Source organism: Coffea arabica, chromosome 2e (genome assembly GCF_036785885.1).
Source record: "Coffea arabica cultivar ET-39 chromosome 2e, Coffea Arabica ET-39 HiFi, whole genome shotgun sequence".
Classification (NCBI taxonomy): domain Eukaryota; kingdom Viridiplantae; phylum Streptophyta; class Magnoliopsida; order Gentianales; family Rubiaceae; genus Coffea; species Coffea arabica.
This window is the reverse complement of record NC_092313.1, coordinates 27,042,884-27,061,264: the sequence shown is the minus strand read 5'-3', so window position 1 is coordinate 27,061,264 and position 18,381 is coordinate 27,042,884. Positions and strand designations below refer to the sequence as shown.

The 18,381-nt window shown below is 34.6% G+C and overlaps 2 protein-coding genes across 2 annotated transcripts; one reads left to right on the top strand and one right to left on the bottom strand.

Annotated features, from left to right (window-relative positions):
- Window positions 1-3,360: 3,360 nt before the first annotated feature.
- Window positions 3,361-4,023, bottom strand: LOC140036184 (uncharacterized). The gene has a single exon (XM_072077488.1). It carries the CDS (start codon window positions 4,021-4,023, stop codon window positions 3,361-3,363), a length of 663 nt encoding a protein of 220 aa, XP_071933589.1.
- Window positions 4,024-15,221: 11,198 nt separating this feature from the next.
- LOC113732234 (uncharacterized) lies at window positions 15,222-16,388 on the top strand. The gene has a single exon (XM_027257902.2). It carries the CDS (start codon window positions 15,347-15,349, stop codon window positions 16,241-16,243), a length of 897 nt encoding a protein of 298 aa, XP_027113703.1. The 5' UTR covers window positions 15,222-15,346; the 3' UTR covers window positions 16,244-16,388.
- The last annotated feature ends 1,993 nt before the right edge of the window (window positions 16,389-18,381 follow it).

Sequence of the window (18,381 nt, the reverse complement as noted above, 5' to 3'; positions counted from 1 at the left end):
ACTTTTCCATATCCATGATGCATTGCCTTTTACTTCACAGCTGAAAAGTAATGTTTTGGGATAGTATTTAGCTCTCAAAACTTTGCTAAATAATAGATTCGGGCATGTAAGAATCCTCCAAATCTCTTTGCCTAGCAAAGCTTTGTTAAACCCTTGGAGATCTTTAAAGCCTATTCCTCCAGTGTTCTTTGCAGTTGTCATTTTTTTTCCATGAGCACCAATGCACTTTCCTTTTCCCGTTGTCCTTCCCCCACCAAAATCTTGCCATCAGAGAATTGATCTCTTTGCATAATCTCACTGGCAGCTTAAAACACGACATTGCATATGTTGGCATTGCCAAAGTTATTGCTTTGAGCAAAACCTCTTTTCCTGCTTGACTTAGCGGTTTATTGCTCCAGTTGGATATTATTTTTTGACATTTATCTCTGATGAAGCCAAAAATTTGGTGTTTGGTTCTTGTGACTACCATTGGTAGCCCCAAGTACTTCCCTCGCTTCACCACCTGTATGCTTTCTAAGTTGCTGCAAATGTCTCTTTGTTCATTCATCTCCACATTTCTACTGAAAAACAGTGAAGACTTTTCCATATTGATCACCTGTCCGGATCCTTTTTCATAGGTCTTTAGGATTCCCATCACTTCTTGAGCTTGCTTCTTGTCTGCTTTGCAAAAGACTAAAAAGTCATTCGCAAAAAAGAGATGAGTTATTGATGGACCAGTCCTACTTATCTTCAAACCAGTCAGCCTTTTGCTCCTTTCCGCTTGATCCAGCAAATTTGAGAAGCCTTCTGATACTAGAAGAAAAAGATAGGGTGACAAGGGATCTCCTTGTCGAATCCCTCTTGAAGGTATCACGTATCCTTTAGGCTCTCCATTTATGTTGAAAGAGAAAGAAGTTGTTGTGATGCACTCCATTATCCAGTTAATCCATTTATCACAAAATCCCAGTTTGAGCATGATTGCTTTCAGATATCCCCACTCAACTCTGTCATAAACTTTCGACATATCCAACTTTATAGCCATGAACCCATGAGATCCTTCCCTTTTATTTTTGAGGTAGTGCAAGTACTCATGAGAGATGATAACATTATCCAAAATCTGTCGTCCAGGCACAAAAGCAGCCTGGTTTTTACTAATACAGTTGTTCAAAACTTTTTTCAATCTATTTGACAAGATTTTGGAAATGATTTTATAGAGCACATTACACAAGCTTATAGGCCTAAACTGCTTAACCCCAGTGGGGTTATCAACCTTGGGGATGAGGGATATGTTTGTATGATTCATAGCTTTCAGCATATGGCCAAAATGAAAGAAACTTTTGGTTGCTTGTATGATATCATTTTTGAGAATGTACCAAAATTTTTGAAAGAAAAGAGGTGTCATGCCATCGGGTCCAGAGGCTGTGGTTGGGTTCAAGGGAAAAAGTGCATCTTTAATTTCTTTTTCCTTGACTGGTTGGGTTAGTTGTATATTCATGTGATCGGTTATTGACTATGATATTCCCTTCAGAACCATATCAGTTTGAGTCACTCCCTTACTCGTGAAAAGCTCCTTGAATTGCTTGACAACTTCATCTCCAATTTCCTCTTCTGATGTAGTCCATGTACTGTCCTCTCTTTGTATCTTTTGCATGGTGTTTCTCTTTCTCTTGTCTTTCACCTTAGAGTGGAAAAATTGAGTATTTTTATTCCCATCCTTCAACCACTGCACTCTAGATTTTTGGCTCCAAAAAAGTTTCTCTTCATCATAGGCCTCCTTTAATTGTCTTCTAAGGTCCTTGTTGCTTCCCTTTTTGTCTTCGCAATTACTGACTTGGAGCTGTTCTAGTTATTTTTTTAGATTGTCAATCTTTTTCCTAGCATTTCCTTGAAAATTATTTCTCCATTTCAGTAGAGCCCTTCTGCAGTTAGCTACTTTCTTGTGCACTTTGTACATATTAGAACCTATTTGTTCCTCCTCCCACGCCTTCTTTATCACTTGCTCCACTCCCTCTTTTTTGAACCATCTTTTATCAAAAAAGAAACATTTCTTCCGTCTCTCCTTGATAGGTTTGGAATCTATTAGCAACATACTGTGATCTGAACCAAAGTTATCTATATGTTTAACTGTTGCTTTATCAAAACTTTGACTCCAATCATTACTTACCAAAGTTCTATCAAGCCTTTGCTTAATTTCACCTTCTTGAGACCAGTGGTTACTCCAAGTCCTGGGGTTACCTTCGAAACCAATATCAATGAGTCCATTTTGTTCAATGAAGTTTCTAAAATCTTTAAATGTTCCTTCCTCTCTCTTTCTGCCTCCCCATTTCTCCTCATTTGATGTAATGTCATTGAAATCACCTGTGATCATCTATCTAATACCCCATAGTACCTTCCTTCGTTCTATAACTTCCCACTGTTTCCTCCTGATTTGATCATCAGTACTCGCATAAATGCCTATGAACCACCAATCCTCATTGTTGTCTGTATCCATTATATGGACTTCCATAGTGAAAACAGTAGTTTTGACCTCCAAAACCCTCACTTTAGAGCTCCACATAACTGTCATGCCCCCAGCTTTGTTCATAGATTCCACCACTACACCTTCATCAAACCTCAGTTGTCTTCTAACCTTTTCCATGAACTGTTTCCTGTTTTTGGTCTCACACAAGAAAACCATTTGTGGGGAGAGGAGGTTGCAAGCCTCCCTCAACTGGGGAATTGTCAAGGGGCTCCCAGCACCTTGGCAATTCCACACCATTGCTTTCATTTATCCATGGGTGACCATGTTAGGCTGGCCACCACCCCTTCAGATTGACTTGCACAGCTTTATTGATCAGTCCCCTTTCTTCCCTTTTTTCCAACTGTTTCAGACACTTCAATGTCTACCATATCTTCATCTATGAGTTGGACTTTTCTCTTCCCTGTTATCTTTTTGCTCATCCCAAGATTCTGTTCAGCTTTCCTGGGATTCCTCTTTATCACTGGCTTTTTTAACAGATTTCTAGTTCTTTTAGGTGTTTTCTGGTTGCTCTTTTCCTCCACCACCTCTAGTTGGTCTTCCACTTGCATGCTATCAACTTCGAATTCCTTTGAAGGTTGTTCCCCATCCTTTTGCAACACTATGGTTAACTGTCTTCCACCTAATCTCGTTTCAGGTATTTGTTGAGCCTGTTCCTCTTTCCCATTTCTGTTATTCCTATCCTCCTCTCCTGTCTGCACCTTTTGCTGTTCCGTTTGTATCATTGTGGTATCTCTCTGAATGTCACCCACCTATTGACTACATTTTTGACTTGTCTTTCCATCCTCACTCGCCAACCGTGTCTCCATCAGCTCCCTTTCACATATGATTGGTACCAGCTCCCCCTCATTAAAACCCCACCTTTACTTTTTTGGGGATATATTAGCCTGCTGTCTCCCTCTCCTTTCCTCTTGGGTCAACATTTTCCCACCTCCTGCCCTCAGCCATGGCCCAAATTGATTATCCTGCTGGCCTTTTCTCCCTAATGTGCTAGCTGAACATGTCCTTTCACTATGGCCTATTCTGCCACACGTATAACAGAAGTCAGGTCCTCTCTCATATTTGAAACTTAGCCATTTCACCTTCCCTTCCATTCTCACCGTAGTCCCTCTCATGAGAGGCTGTGAAATGTCAGCCATGACCAACAATTTAATGTGTCTATCTTCCTTTCCTCCTCCTTGAGGTATAATCACTTCTTTCGTTTCATGAAACACTGATGCAATCTTTCTGCCCACTTCCTTGGATATCCAATGCACAGGGAGATTCCACACTTGAATCCATAATGGTGCAATGTTAAAGTCAGCTCCCTCCTCTTCAAAACCTGCAAACCATGGTTTAACAACTAGAATTTGGCTATCAATTATCCATGGACCTCCCATGTAAATCCTTTGTCTATCCTTTTCGCTAGGTATTACAAACTGGAAAGTGTTGACTCCAACCTCCACTACCCTGAGACCTTTAGGGTGGCCCCATACTAATGTAACAAAATTTTTCACACCTACAAAGTTAATGATTTTCTCACCCATTATCTTCCCACTAGATAGTCTTTGCACTCCTTCACGCTTGATCCAACATCACCCAAGTCAAGCTCTGTTTCGCCCCTTTCTTTTGTGGAAAGATCAAACCTTTGTAGAATTTCAGTAATTTCCTCCGCCATAGAGCCACACTATATTTCTAGACGGGAATATCACAGATCAAAACCAGTCCAGAGTGTGGGATAGGAGTGTTTTTGGCTAAAGTCAGTGGTTAACCTCTAGGATCAATTTTCTTTCAGCACTGAGGGTAAGAGCTCAGGAATATAAGCCCTCAGATAAAACCAATAACCACCTAACTGCATTAGTATAAGCCCCAAGAAAGGCCCCAATTTGAAAACTGAAAACACATCAGGATTGAAAATTACCCTATTTTTTAATAGTTTTTAAGACATTTTCTTTTTTCTGGTTTTTTTTTTATAAATCACAGAGACAAGAAAAGACTAAATATAGAAAGAAAAACACAAATAGCGGTAAAAATCAGCTGCCCTCAAGAGTACATGCAGCACCGGAGAGAATCCATGTGGTAAAAAGCTTTAAAGTTACCTGTCTGAGCTTGGAGTAAAAAACCGACAGCGGAAGCAGTGGAGAATCCTCTCTTTGCTACTTCTTTGGCTTCACTAATCAGAACAAGAACTGAAATCTTGTCAGTAGTGGAGTAAAGGTATACCTAAACAATGTCGGGTCTTTTTAATGCTGAAGTTGAAAGTTTGTAGACTTCAAGTTAGTGGCTTTTATTACTTAGGTTGTTCCCCTGTTTTCAGACAGGAGAAAAACGCTTCCGCAAGCTCCCAGGAAGGAAGATTGGCACATTTCCCAATAGAGAGAAAAATTGACTCTCACTTAGGAGAGAAGAATAGACCTAAGGGATATCGAAAGGGATGAAATATCTTTTCAAAAATTAATTGGTACCAATCACATTAATTGTGAACCGCAAAAATGATCCCTTGAAAAAGTCATGAATATGTAAAAAATGAGACTCAAAAAAGAAAATTATGATATATAGATAAATATACATGATCTAGAAGAAAGGAATCCAACATAATGGGTACAGAAAACTAAAATTTGTAACACAATTTTCCTTTTAATAGCGTGCTAAGGTTAAAAAATCATACTCGCCCATTTTCCATATTTGAAGAATGACTCTTCTAACCTAAATAAGCAAATGGACTAACCTATTTTTTTTAATTATTTAAATGAAATACAGGTTTAAACGATACGATTTGCGCACATAGGGATAAAGAAATAAGAGGACATATCATGCAAATGGAAATAACCTAAAATAATAAAAAAAGCATGAAATGCAATATATGTTACACAAAGTATGAATCTAGCATGTAAATGATATAAGACTCTAGCATTGAACTAGCACATTTCTACAAGTCCTCACTAGTATTGGACTAGTGAAAAATCGGGGAGAAAAGCCACAACTAGTATTAGACTAGTATGGTGACGTCATGCACTCATTATCAATAAATAAATAAAGCATATAGAGTATAATTAAAGCAAATAAACACATAGAGCACATAGATCACATAGTACATAGGCATAATATCTAAATGCAAAATCCTAAAAAACAAAAACAAACAAACAACACATAAACACATAAATGCACAAACACACAAGTATGCAAAACCTAACTATTACGTTGGGAACCCTAACTACAATCTAAAAGGGAAAATATAAGATGATAATCCTATCTAACCTATCTATTACATTTATCTAGCTAATTATATTTCTTACAAAAATAAGACCTATCTATTATATTGCCTATCTAATTACATTTCTTGCACAAGAGGAGATAACCTATTTATTACAATTTGGGCATTTAAATACCCTCCAAATAATCAAAAGACTTAAATTAAACAAATAGAAAATGAATAAAAGTTTAAAATAAATAAGTAAAAGAAAAATACATAAAATATATAAACACATAGGAGCACATAAAAAAAATTTAAACGATAATAGGGTTACCTCTCTTTTAAAGTAACAGCTGAGTAAGGAGAAAGGAGAGTTGTCTACTTTTTCAAATCAACAAACAGGTCAATGTACTAACTTAATTGACAACCCTTTAAAGAGAATGTGAACATATACTAAATTTCCCTTATTATTGCAAATATATATAAATAAACATAAAACATCTAGAATTTACAAATTAAATGCATTTAAATGAAGCATAATTAGCAATTAAAGAAGAGAAACAATTGTAATTGAGAAATCAAAAAACTGATAGGGACTAAATTGCAAAAAAAAGAAAGTTTTGAGTTCAAATTATAATTCTTAAGAAGATTAGGGGTCAAATTTAATAAATATCAAGTTAGGGATCAAAATGCAATTAAATTAAGGGCCTGAATGAAAGAAATTTAAAAGTTTGGGGTTACAGTAAAATTACTTAAAAATTAGAGGTCAAATTGTAAAATTCGTTTCTGATGTCATTTTGGCCCAAGAAGAATAAGCAAAGCTGTTTTTTTTGAAAAGAGAAGCCCAGTCCAATGCAATTTTAAAACTTAATTAAAATATTGAACTTGAGCTCTAAAACCCATGTCACGAACCCAACCAAAATACAACACTAGCCCAAGTGTAAAAATTCACAGCTTTTTAACCTATTTATCTATTTTATTCTAACAAAAATCACAAATTCTACAACACAAGGAAAACAACTATGCAACCTATCTCTTCCCAAGTTCATGAGTAAAATGAGAAAAATAAATTTCTTTCAAAGATTCAAAAACCCAAAAACATGAGTTTAGCCTTATAAGTTGCAAAAAAAGAAAAAAAGAAACATCCCCAATTCATAATTCTATAAGCCAACTTTCTAATCTTGGCATTTCCCGAGCTCAAATGAGATTCATCGAACCACTAACTTTACCAAGTAAGTATAGTCATGAAACAAGCGCAACAAAGGAATAATATGGATTATCAAACCCTAGTCAAAAGGCAAGACCTTAGAGCTCCTATTTAATGGATTTAGATGCGGATCCAAGCTTGAATCAAAAGAGAAGAATGAACAAAAGTTAGCTCTGATGCTTATGGAATCAGATTGAGCTGGGAAAAATCCCAGGAAAATGTGTCAAGAACTATGAGGGTGGCTGTTATTGATGTCAAGAACTATGAGAAGGGTGACTTCGAGCTCTGATTTGAAGGCTTTAGAACCGTTTTCCCTAAAAACTCTCAACACAGAAATCACTCTACTATGAACCTAGAAAGTGCAGAAAAAGAAATCTCGTTCGAAAAGACCTCAAATGAAGTAGTAAAATGGTGATGAACTGGTTCATCAGCCTATTCCCTGTTTTGCAGAAAATTTTTCTAGAGGGTGATTTCGAGCTTCGATTTGAAGGGTTTTAGTGATTATCGGTGTAAGGTTTCAACATAAAAGTTGTTCCTCTATGTCTCTAGAAAATGCCAAAAAAAAAAAAGAATCACCCTAAACACATCTATAGTGAAGGAGAAAAATGAATTTAAACAGGGCTAGTCGACCAGCCTCTTCTCAGCTTTTGCAGAAAAAATTCTTTGTTTTTCTTGCTTTTTTCTCTCTCCCTACCCCAGATCTTGTGCTGCTACTTTCTAACTTGTTCTTTTCTCTCTCCTCTAACCCTAAAAGCTCCCTTGTTTCCTATTTATATGAAACCAAAAACCCTAAATTCTAGAAATGATAGGTATGATGAATTTTCTAGAAATTATGAGATGTCCCTTTTTTATGAATATTTATGAGCTGTATATGTACTAACCAAGCTTGAGGAGAAAGAATAAAAAGAAAGGAAAAAAATTCTTGCCAAGAAAGTAAGACTGTCGTAGCTCCTTTGTACTGGTTTCTCGTTTGTGACATGAAGAAAGAATGGCAAACGTGCATGAAGAATGTGGTTTTTTTTTTTTTTTTGGGAAGAAATGAATTGGGCCAATCGGGCCTTTTCTTAGTTTCTTTATTCTCAGGCTTTTGCTAAGCTTTTACTTGGGCTTCATTTGGATTTTGGATAGGTTTTAGCTTGGGCTCAGACTTTTGCTGGGTCTTAACTTGGGCTTCATTTGGATTTTGATGGGTTTTTATTTGGGCTTTTTATTGGGTTAGAAACAAATGAAAAACTTTTACTATTTTCCTCCATTTGAACATCCATTTTTCCTTTTCCTTTTCTTTCTTTTTACATTATCCTACAAAACAAAATTAAAATGATTACTTAAGCAATTTATAAATGAAAAATAAAATAAAAATAGTAGACTTGAAATTGAGAAAAATTTGGTGTCTACAGTCAAAGTGTGGGATTCCATGTTAGAGTTGTTTGATTTTTCAACAAAATATGGAGTGATAGAGGGAGGAGGGAAAAAGTGGTATTCTCATTAAACATATCATTTCAGATCAGCCAAGCAATGTTGCATATTTCTCTAGACAAGAAAAACAAAACAAATCTATTAAACACATTATACAGTTAAGTATTAATGAGTATAGTAAATCACCCAAAACATTTGAATTAATTAGTAAATCACCCAAAACATATGAATTAATGAGTATGGTACATCACCCAAAACATTTGACAAGTACAATAGCAAATTGAAAGTAAATTTAGTTTCAACTGTATCAGTTGTTATGTCATTTAAAAATTAGAGTTATTGTTTCCTCAATTTGTCTAAGTTTTATAGATGCTAGAAGAGGTATCAGGAAAAAAAAGGTATAGATGCTAGTTTCACACTATTTTGTTAGGTTTAGATACCAAGTGAGATGTGGGAAAAAGAAGGAAGTGATATTCTTCTCTACTCTTTCGATTCCTGCTATTTTGTCAGGTTTAAATGGAGGCTTCTAAGGAATGAGAAACACTATTTTGTCAGGTTTAGATACTAGGGAGAAATTTTGGAGAACGAAGGAAGTGATACGCTTCTCTACTCTTTCGATTTCTACTATTTTGTCAGGTTTAAATAGAGATTAGGGTTTTAAGGAATGAGAAAAAGTTGTTTTGTGGATTCTGAGAAAAAGTTGTTTTGTCGAGTTTAAATGGAAATTAGAGGCATACTTTACAAAGTGTTTAATTTAAGATGAAAAGCTTGTATTATGATGACAATTTGTAGTTGTAATAACACACCACCCCATCATGCGAAGTTCATAATAAATTTCAACCGTACTTTTCTTCTTTGTCAAATGTTTACCTATTTGAATTCAATATAGTGTATTGTGTATTGTTGATACCGTGTTCTATTTCCGTCAAATTTTTTAAACATTGTTTAGGAGACTCGAGCAAGTAAGGGTGCTTCATGCTCTCTCCACAGGTTGAGACGAATTCATTCCCTTTCGTCGGTGGTTATTGATTTCATTACATTTCCAGTCCTTGGTATGTGCTCTCATCATCCAATAAGGAAAAATATGAAATCTAAGATAATGAGATTCAAACATTGTTGATTAATATGATATGGAGATGTAGTCGAGTGGATTTAGTTTATACATGTATGGGTCCCGTTTGGCAATTGAGTTTTTTTGGTATTTGTTTAAAATTTTACTGTAACTTACTGTAGAAGTTTTTAAAAAAATTTTTAAAGTGTATAAATTTTTGAATATTTTGAAGTGTATAGTTTAAAAATTTTGAGAAGTTTTTTGAGGTTACTGTAGCTAAAGTTTTTAAAAAACTTGTAGCAGACAAACTTGACAAAAAAATCGACAAACAGGGCCATGAATACACTGTAGACTTCAGATACATGTATGGTGAATATTAAATGTATATGATATTACAAACCTCCATAACACAAAATACACATATTTACAATATTCTAGATGTGGCGGCTGTCCTGTTATTTCTTCGCATGAATTGGTGCTGATAGAGTGAATGCTTATAACTTAATAATGCACTCGATCTATTATCATTCTTAAATTTGACAAGGACGAACCTATGGGACACAAATTTAAAATTTTGTCCCTGCAATTTTTAGAAAACTAAATTTTTCTCTTATAAAAAAATTTAAAAATTTTTTAAAGATGTTTTTTTAGAAATTTAAAAACACAATAATTTTAAAATATTTTATTTTATTTACTTAAGTTTAGATTTGTTAAACTTTACCACTTTAACGTAAATTTCTTAGACATGACCTACCAATCAAGGGCGGACCTAGGGGATACCAAATTTAAAATTTTGTCCCTGCGAGTTTTAGAAATTTAAATTTTTCTCTTGTAAAAAATTGAAAATTTTTTAAGATATTTTTTAGAAATTTAAAATTTTTGTCCTCACAATAATTTTAAATATTTTATGTTATATACTGCTTAAGTTTAGATTTGTTGTACTTTACCCCTTTAACGTAAATTTCTTGGTTCCATCCCAATCATGAATTACATTTCTCAAAATAGAATATCTAAACTTCTCAAACCCAAAAACTGGACCATTAGATAAAGAAATATCTACTCTAATATGGAATGTGAATGTAGTTGAATTCTACATGGCAATCAAGTGTTTATGTGTATGAACACTGGTACATTTGTCCCCCACACTTCTGTAAATCTGCAAACGTTCACAGCTTTGAGCTGTTCCTCTGCACCAAGATAAACTTATGAAAATCACGAGTCGCCTGAACCATGATCACTTTCCTCATTTCAGTCTTTTGTTGTCATACTCATAAATCATAATTGCTACTAAAAAAAACACTCACTTTTTGGCTTTAGACAACGTGTATCAGCACCAAGCTTTGATACCAAATGGCATACATGCATATGAATCATCATTCCCAGCTGTCATCAAATACCATTACATTCCAACATTGTGTTTCGACTATAAATTCATTAGGTTCTGTACCCTTTAGCCTCAAGTACTACTGTTGCATGTCCTTGTCTTCACTTCTTGGAAGATATAATTAGCAGAGAATTTCGCCATATCATCTCGGTGGCTTCCATGAAGGCTTGTTACCATGCAGCTGCAGCAGCCCTTGTGTTGGCATTAGTGGTTTATGCACCGAGTGCTACTGCCTATGGTACCTTGGATGAAGAAAGCAGCATTGCCCCTTCGCCATCAATGGCTGCTGGTTTTGGCTTTCCAATGCCATCCTATTCTAATGTTGCTTTGGCTTCTCTATAATTGTATATGCTATTGGTGTTCTTGTGTACTGAGCTTTCTTTAATTAGTAGCAAGAGCTCGTGTTTGTACCATGTCAGCACCAATGTCTTAAGTGCAGCTACGTTACCTATGTTCATTTGAAGAGAACTATGTTTTATGTTTATGTTTGTCATTAGGATTTTCCCTATGATATATTTTTATGTCCACATTAATGTATCAATAAGAATGAAGAATTTGGTTATTTTCTTTGTCTAATTGATTAATCCCTCCTCAAATTGTAGCGTACTTGAAAATTTTTTTCCCCCAAGATACCACGAACCAATCATGTTGAGGTAATGTTGCATGTACTCCAGTATCATTTAAAGTGTATAGCTAATTAAGTCCTAGCTAGTATCAAGCTTTTTTTTTTTTTTTGTTGGTGGCCTACACGAAAATTGAGCTTAGGAATTGGCTCAATATAAACACACACACATATATATATGATGTATATTGCTTCACCGGACTTGTAGTAATACTTTTTTAAACAATAGGTTGCTTTGCTCAATTAATTATGCAATTGGCCATTTATATATATATATATATATATATATATATATATATATATATATATATATATATATATATGTATATGATGTATATTGCTTCACGGGACTTGTAGTAATACTTTTTTAAACAATAGGTTGCTTTGCTCAATTAATTATGTAATTGGCCATTTTGGTAACCCTTTAAATTACAGTTTATTAACATACCATTTGTATCCAATTATTTGAAACTTAATGCTGACAATAACTATCCAAATTGATCGAAGTACTTGAACCAAAGCATGGTTGAATCTGAACCTTATCAATCAAGGCAAATGCAAGTTGAGCCAACCCTCTGCCGAGCTTTGCATTTCTCGTTTGTTTGAAATCATCATTTGGCATACTTTGATTCACCATGATCCCTTGCTTGCAAACACGTGAATATTTAAAGGTTTTTCAGGTAGAAATTCAAGTTTGACTTGTTTAAGTGCTTCTTTTTTTTTTTTGGAAAAAACATGCAAAACGTCCTTTACATTTTGCAAAATAACTTTTTTCGTCCCTCACTTTTAAAAATGTAATTTTACGTCTCTTATAATTTCACATTGGTCAAATATTATTCCCTATCTAAATTTCTGATTAGTTTTTTATCGGAATCCACCATGTGCCTTGCACGTGATCAATTTTTAAGGGCAAAATTGTCAAATTAAATTTTACATTATCCGATCCATAGCCCCTTACATTTCACAAAATGAATTTTTGCGTCCCTTGTTAACTATGTGTATGAATATTTTTTTTAAACCCATGAATATATCTATTTGATTTCACTTGAACAGTACGAATAACATATAATATATCTTTATTTGATTTCAACTAAACAGGTTAATTTTAGTTGTATGCTATTCAATAGATATATACATTGGTTTAAAACAAATAATTTCATTTTAAACCCATATATATATTTGATTTCACCATGTGAATCTGTTCAATATTTTTGACATTTTCTCTTTTGGTAATAATTCATTTGTTAAGTTGTAAAATAAGGTCATCTAATTAATGGGTTCTAAATCGAATTCTATAGTCATACTAACAAATTGCAGTTTAAATCTGAAGTTTTTACGTACCACTTTTAAGACCAACAGTTGAATTACTTGCCTTGTGATTGTCTTAAAATTTGAAAGTACCAATCACTTACATTTTTCATACTTTTCCTTTGTTTATTTTTTCTGTCCAAATTCAATTCGATATAAATACTCGACAATGTTTAAGATTAAATGTCTTATTTGTTTTCAATTTTCGAGTAAAAGGAAATGAACTGAGTGAAAAACTAACAAATTTTTTAAACTCTTGTATATATCTATTTGATTTCGTCTGAACAGGCTATTTGTAGTTGTATACATGTTATTCATATTGTTTAGGTGAAATCAAATAGATATATACATGGGTTCTAAAAAAATTATTCATATACACGATCAATGAAGGATAAAAATTCATTTTGTAAAATGTGAGAGATGAAAAAATTTATTTTGTGAAATGTGAAGGACGAAAAAATTCATTTGTAAAATGTGAGAGATTACGAATCGGATTATGTAAAATTTGATTTGACAATTTTGCCCTTAAAAATGATCACATGCAAGGCACATGGTAAATTTCGACAAAAAACTAGTCGAAAACCTAGGTAAGGATCAAATTTGACTGATATGAATTTGTAGAGAACGTAAAATTAGACTTCTAAAAGTGAGGGATGAAAAAAGTCATTTTGCAAAATATGAGGAAAGTTTTGAATGATTTTTCCTTTTTTTTAAATCAAACAATCAGCTTTTAGAATTATTTTGAGGTATATATGTTGCTTTTTGGGGTCCTGGGTAAGAATGTATTATTACATTTACTTTATTAAATGCGACTACATTTAAATTATTCAAAAAACAGGTAGATTATCCCAACATATCGGCAAGGCCACTGTCTAACTTCAAAAATCTTGATATTTAAAGAAGATCACACCATGATCTTTGCTAAGAGTGTGCTTATATGGAAGATTATTGCGAAAATCTTTTAGAATAATCACAACTAACATTTTTGTGATGTGAGCATAAATTGTGAGGCTCAATATCTCAACCCTTTGAAACATAAATTGTGATTTTTTTTACTAAACCCTACAAAAGAAAATGTGAAATGAGAAAGGTAATATCAATGTAAATGGAGTTACAGTCTGATATAATTATTTTTCAAACATTAAAAAACATAATAATAAGTTTAGAAGGAGGGAAAGTTTACCTTATTTTATTGTCAGGGTAGGATATACACATCTTTCAATGACTTACACAAAAACTAGGGATAATTTGACAAGCCTCCCCTGAGATTTTTAACAATTACAGAGAGCTCCCTTCATTTTTTAAAAATTACATATACCTTCCCTACTTTTACTATTTAATAACAATAAAGGTCTAACAAGAAATATTTTCTCATAAAAACCCTAAATTGCTCTTTTGTACAAAACTAAGAAAGAAAAATATAGTATACTCAATCATTTTCTTACGCACCCTGCACAAATCTACAACTCTAATTTCTAGCAACTATCCAAACATAAATTCTAAAACCAAATAACCATCAAAAGATCCCAAATTGCATAGACAATATCAATACTTGCCATACAAAATATAGAAAAAAAAAAAAACACAAACAACCTCCATTGACAACCAATTTTATACCCCAAAATTAAATATCAATACTCAAATACCTTTTCAATACAAGTTATTCTGACTTAGAACTACCATTACAATCTTCTTATATCCTTAAAAATATTAATATCTCAAAAGTAGAGAATAAATTCTACCTTCACAAAATTCAATGAAAGAAATTCTTATGTAATTATTGACATTTTATATAAGTTTTTCTTGTCAATAAACAAAATATGATAAATTCCACATCTTTAGTTCTTCTTCCTATTTCAATCATCAATTTCATTTTTTATTTCTCTATTACTACGAGTCTCTTAATTTCCTTCTAGTTTGACACATAATCTACTCCCTCTATTGATTTTGTAATTTCAATTTGCTAATATCCACAAAATCGAAGATGATAAAAAAAGTTTATATTAACTAGAAAAGAGAGGGAGGAAAATAGACAAGAGATGGAAAAATAGATTTTTTGTTGATCTTGTAAATTTATTATTTTAAATTTAAAATTATCTACCGAGTGAAGGATATTATAGATATTTTACTATAGATATTTTACTATGTTAAGAAAGATAAGTGTAATTTTTTAAACTTGAGAGGAGTTGGGTGAAATTGTCAGAAACCTCAATTCAAGGAAGGTTTCTAAAATTATCCCCAAAAATATAGATAAATTAATGTTACATACACTATTACAGTTAAATGCATGATATCTATGTAAAATTTGAAATTCAAATTTAAATTTAAATTTTATATAATGAATATGATATGAAATGAAAGTGTATATACACCGTGAATGTCTAGAAGATTAATCCAAAAAATTGTACTACATCGTAGTTGGGCTCAAATGATCACCCAGACTGCAGTGGGCTTGTCTACCGTCTTACACCAAACTCTAAAACCGCATCCATCCACAGATTGCCAATTTCCAAGCCTAATACCGCAGCGGATGCCGGAGTTTTCACTCAATGGTCAATGCTGCCTCCTGCTTATGTGTCCTTTATAACGCAGCCCTTCCGGTCTCCCTCCATCTCTCCTAGTCCACCACCACCACCTCCACGGCTCCACCTCCACCTCCACCTCCACCTCCACCACCGCCACCATCACCATGGCCTGTACAATCTCTCGCAGACTAGCTTTCTCCAAACAACTTCTCAGGACCCCTCTCTTCTCAACTTATTCCTGCTTGTCCCCTCCAAAAACTCACCACTTAAACTCCTACTCATCAGCCTTCCCCCAAAACCCCAGTCAGGCCATTTTCCCACAATTCCCAAATCAAAATTTGGCAAACCCTTGTCTCAAACCGTCTAATCCCACCTCATTGGAGTCACGATTTCCACTCCATTACAATCCAACCAGTCTTATCAAAACCCCAACAAGATTAACCCCTGCTTTTCAGATGCAAAATCAACCATTTTTTAGCAATATATTGATCAAATCTGAACTAACCCCACAAGAAAATCCCAGATTTTTTTCAACTTCCAATGCTTCATCATCATCATCATCAGATCAGGAAAAGGCTGGAAAGCCAGAAAGCCAAAGCGAATACCCGAGCCAGAATCCTGCTTTCAAGCACCAAGAAATTGACGGACCCACTGTCGAACGTGATGTTTCGGCACTGGCCAATGAGACTCGCGAAGTCCTTGAAACGATGATGAAGACTGTGTATAGTTTAAGCAAAGCGTTGGCTGGCCTAGGCCTGATTAATCTTGGTTTAGGAGCTTGGATTTCGTATGTTACTACGGCTTCCCCTGTTGTTGAAGTGTCAGTGCAGAGTATTTTGGCATTCGGGCTTCCATTTTCATTGGCATTTATGCTGAGGAGAGCTTTGAAGCCTATGTATTTCTTTAAGAAAATGGAGGAACAAGGTAGACTGCAGATTCTGACCCTTACTCTTCAGGTTGCTAAGCAATTGAACTTGCTTTTTATTCGGGTTCGGGGTGTTTCCTATCTGTGTATTGCTGGTGCATCCGTCGGGTTGGTTTATGTTGCGCTTGCTAGATGAAATGTGTATGAAAAAATTCAGAAATCTCGAATGTATTACAAATGACGGGTTTTTTTCAATATGGATCGCCAAATTTTGTAACTTTGAATGCTTTCAGTTGTAGAAATGATGACTAAATTTATTCATATGGCCAGTTCGACTGCAAGTTTGTCAGGTGAACTTGTTGCTAAAATTTGTTGTTGCTGTGATAGGAAGGGGGAAACTTCTGGGTATGGGCTTTTAGTACGAGAAAAGTTCTCCATATCCTAGGTTGTCATATGTGAGACAGGCCTTAGATTCCATCCCTCAAATCCCAGGGCTAAATCCTTGATATTGTTGGTAGAATTCAAATTTGAGAGTTATGCGATCATCTTAAGATAGAATTCCTTGACAGTGTTGATAGTTGTTGTGTACTTACCATTGGTATTAGTGGTTCACATTTACAAAGGATTCTCATTGTATTTTGTGTCTAATGATGCTTGCAGAGTTCTGTTCATACAAATTCCAACATCCTAACATCTTAGTTGAATTTTCTTCCTCGGTTTGGTCTATGAATTCAATTAAAACTCTGGTATTATTGCATGGTACTGGAGTTCCAGATAGCTAGGCATAAGCTGAGGCATATCGTTTTGGTTGAGGACTTGAGGTGCCTAATATGCCTTGATAAGAGATACCCGCAAAAAGTTTAACCTCTCTGTATGTGAATTGATTAGCTTGATTCTAAACTTTTTGTTGCTTTTTGAAATCAGCTTAACATGGTGCTAAAAATGTTAGAATTGCACATCCATTATGACTCTTGTGGAAATGTTCTTGCGGGTCTGGTCAGTAGATCATGGTATGATCATGCATTCTACACGCCCATAAGAGTTGTGCACGCTACTTTTCTTCTAATTGCAGATGGACCAAACATGATCTCTGGAATTCCTTGTCCTCTTTGATCTATAGAACATAAGCATTAGAGAAAACTCTATGCACTTTTAACTTCTTCAAGCTATGGAAGATAAACCTCAAACTTTCAAGACTGTCTTCTCGGGTTTAGATACTGCAGCTAGTTTGACTTTTAAGGTTCTGATAATGTGTGCATGCATCTTGGTTTGGAATGGCATGGGGTGATCAGACTGGGACTGAGTATGGCATCCGAAACTTTTCTTTGGCATGCAGACCGGAGAAAAAGATAGCCTTCGAGCCAAAAAAAAAAAAAGAGTGGCAACCTCAAAAGCCTTTGCAGTACCTAGCCAAAAAGACAATATCCATTATTTTTTTTTGTAAATTCTATGCTACAACTATTCTTACTCTACATTAAAGGGAGGGGGAACCTAAAGAGATCAAGGCGAATCTGATGAATCACCACCGGTGCAAACAGACTTACTTACAGGTTAAGGGATTTGATCTATTGACTTATATTCAAGTAGAACTTTAAAATTCTATTGATGACCAACTACTTGAAATATCCATTAGCCTTGTTCACAATTAGAGATGCTGTGGTGCATTGCTGCTTGTCCTTCCCAAAAACCCTTAAAAGAGTGGATCGGCAACCCCTTCTAACCCCTAAACGTCACTCCTCGTAGCTAGTCTACTCACTGATATATTTTATAACTTTGAGCTGGGGAGCATGGTATTGGTTCTCTATCCTCCTTAATACTTTCAAGATTCTCATAGGTTGAGGTTGATACGTTTGTCCGTTCTTGGCAAATCAAGCAGTTCCTCATCACTTATAACTTGGACAGCAGCATTGCTTTGTTGCCGCTCAAATGTTCTTAGTCGAAATCAAATCAGTACCATTGGAAATAATCCCGAGTTAAATAAGAATTCTTAGGGTAGTTTTTGTTTTTCAATTTTCTAAGCAGGCAGTGTTGTTTTTTCTCTTTTCTTTTTCTTTTTTGGCAAGATTAATAAAGTCCACGAACAACACAAATCATGAAAACTTTTTGGCAAGGAAATCGCGTTTGTCTTGGGCCTTACTGTTATTTAGCACTTAGGAGACAAGTGGGGTTTAATACTATCTCCAAAGAGACGAATAGGCCCAGTTGGAGGTGGCTGACTGGCTGCACCATGATGGCAGAAATAAACCAAGGAATAGAAGGGGTTTTACGCTTTTAACAGAAAAGAAGATAAATTACTTCATAGCTCTGCAGTTTAACGGTGCTTTCATAAAAGGG

Coding starts and splice junctions, on each gene's coding strand:
- LOC140036184 (XM_072077488.1), bottom strand. CDS start 4,023: ATGGGTGAGAAAATCATTAACTTTGTAGGTGTGAAAAATTTTGTTACA.
- LOC113732234 (XM_027257902.2), top strand. CDS start 15,347: ATGGCCTGTACAATCTCTCGCAGACTAGCTTTCTCCAAACAACTTCTC.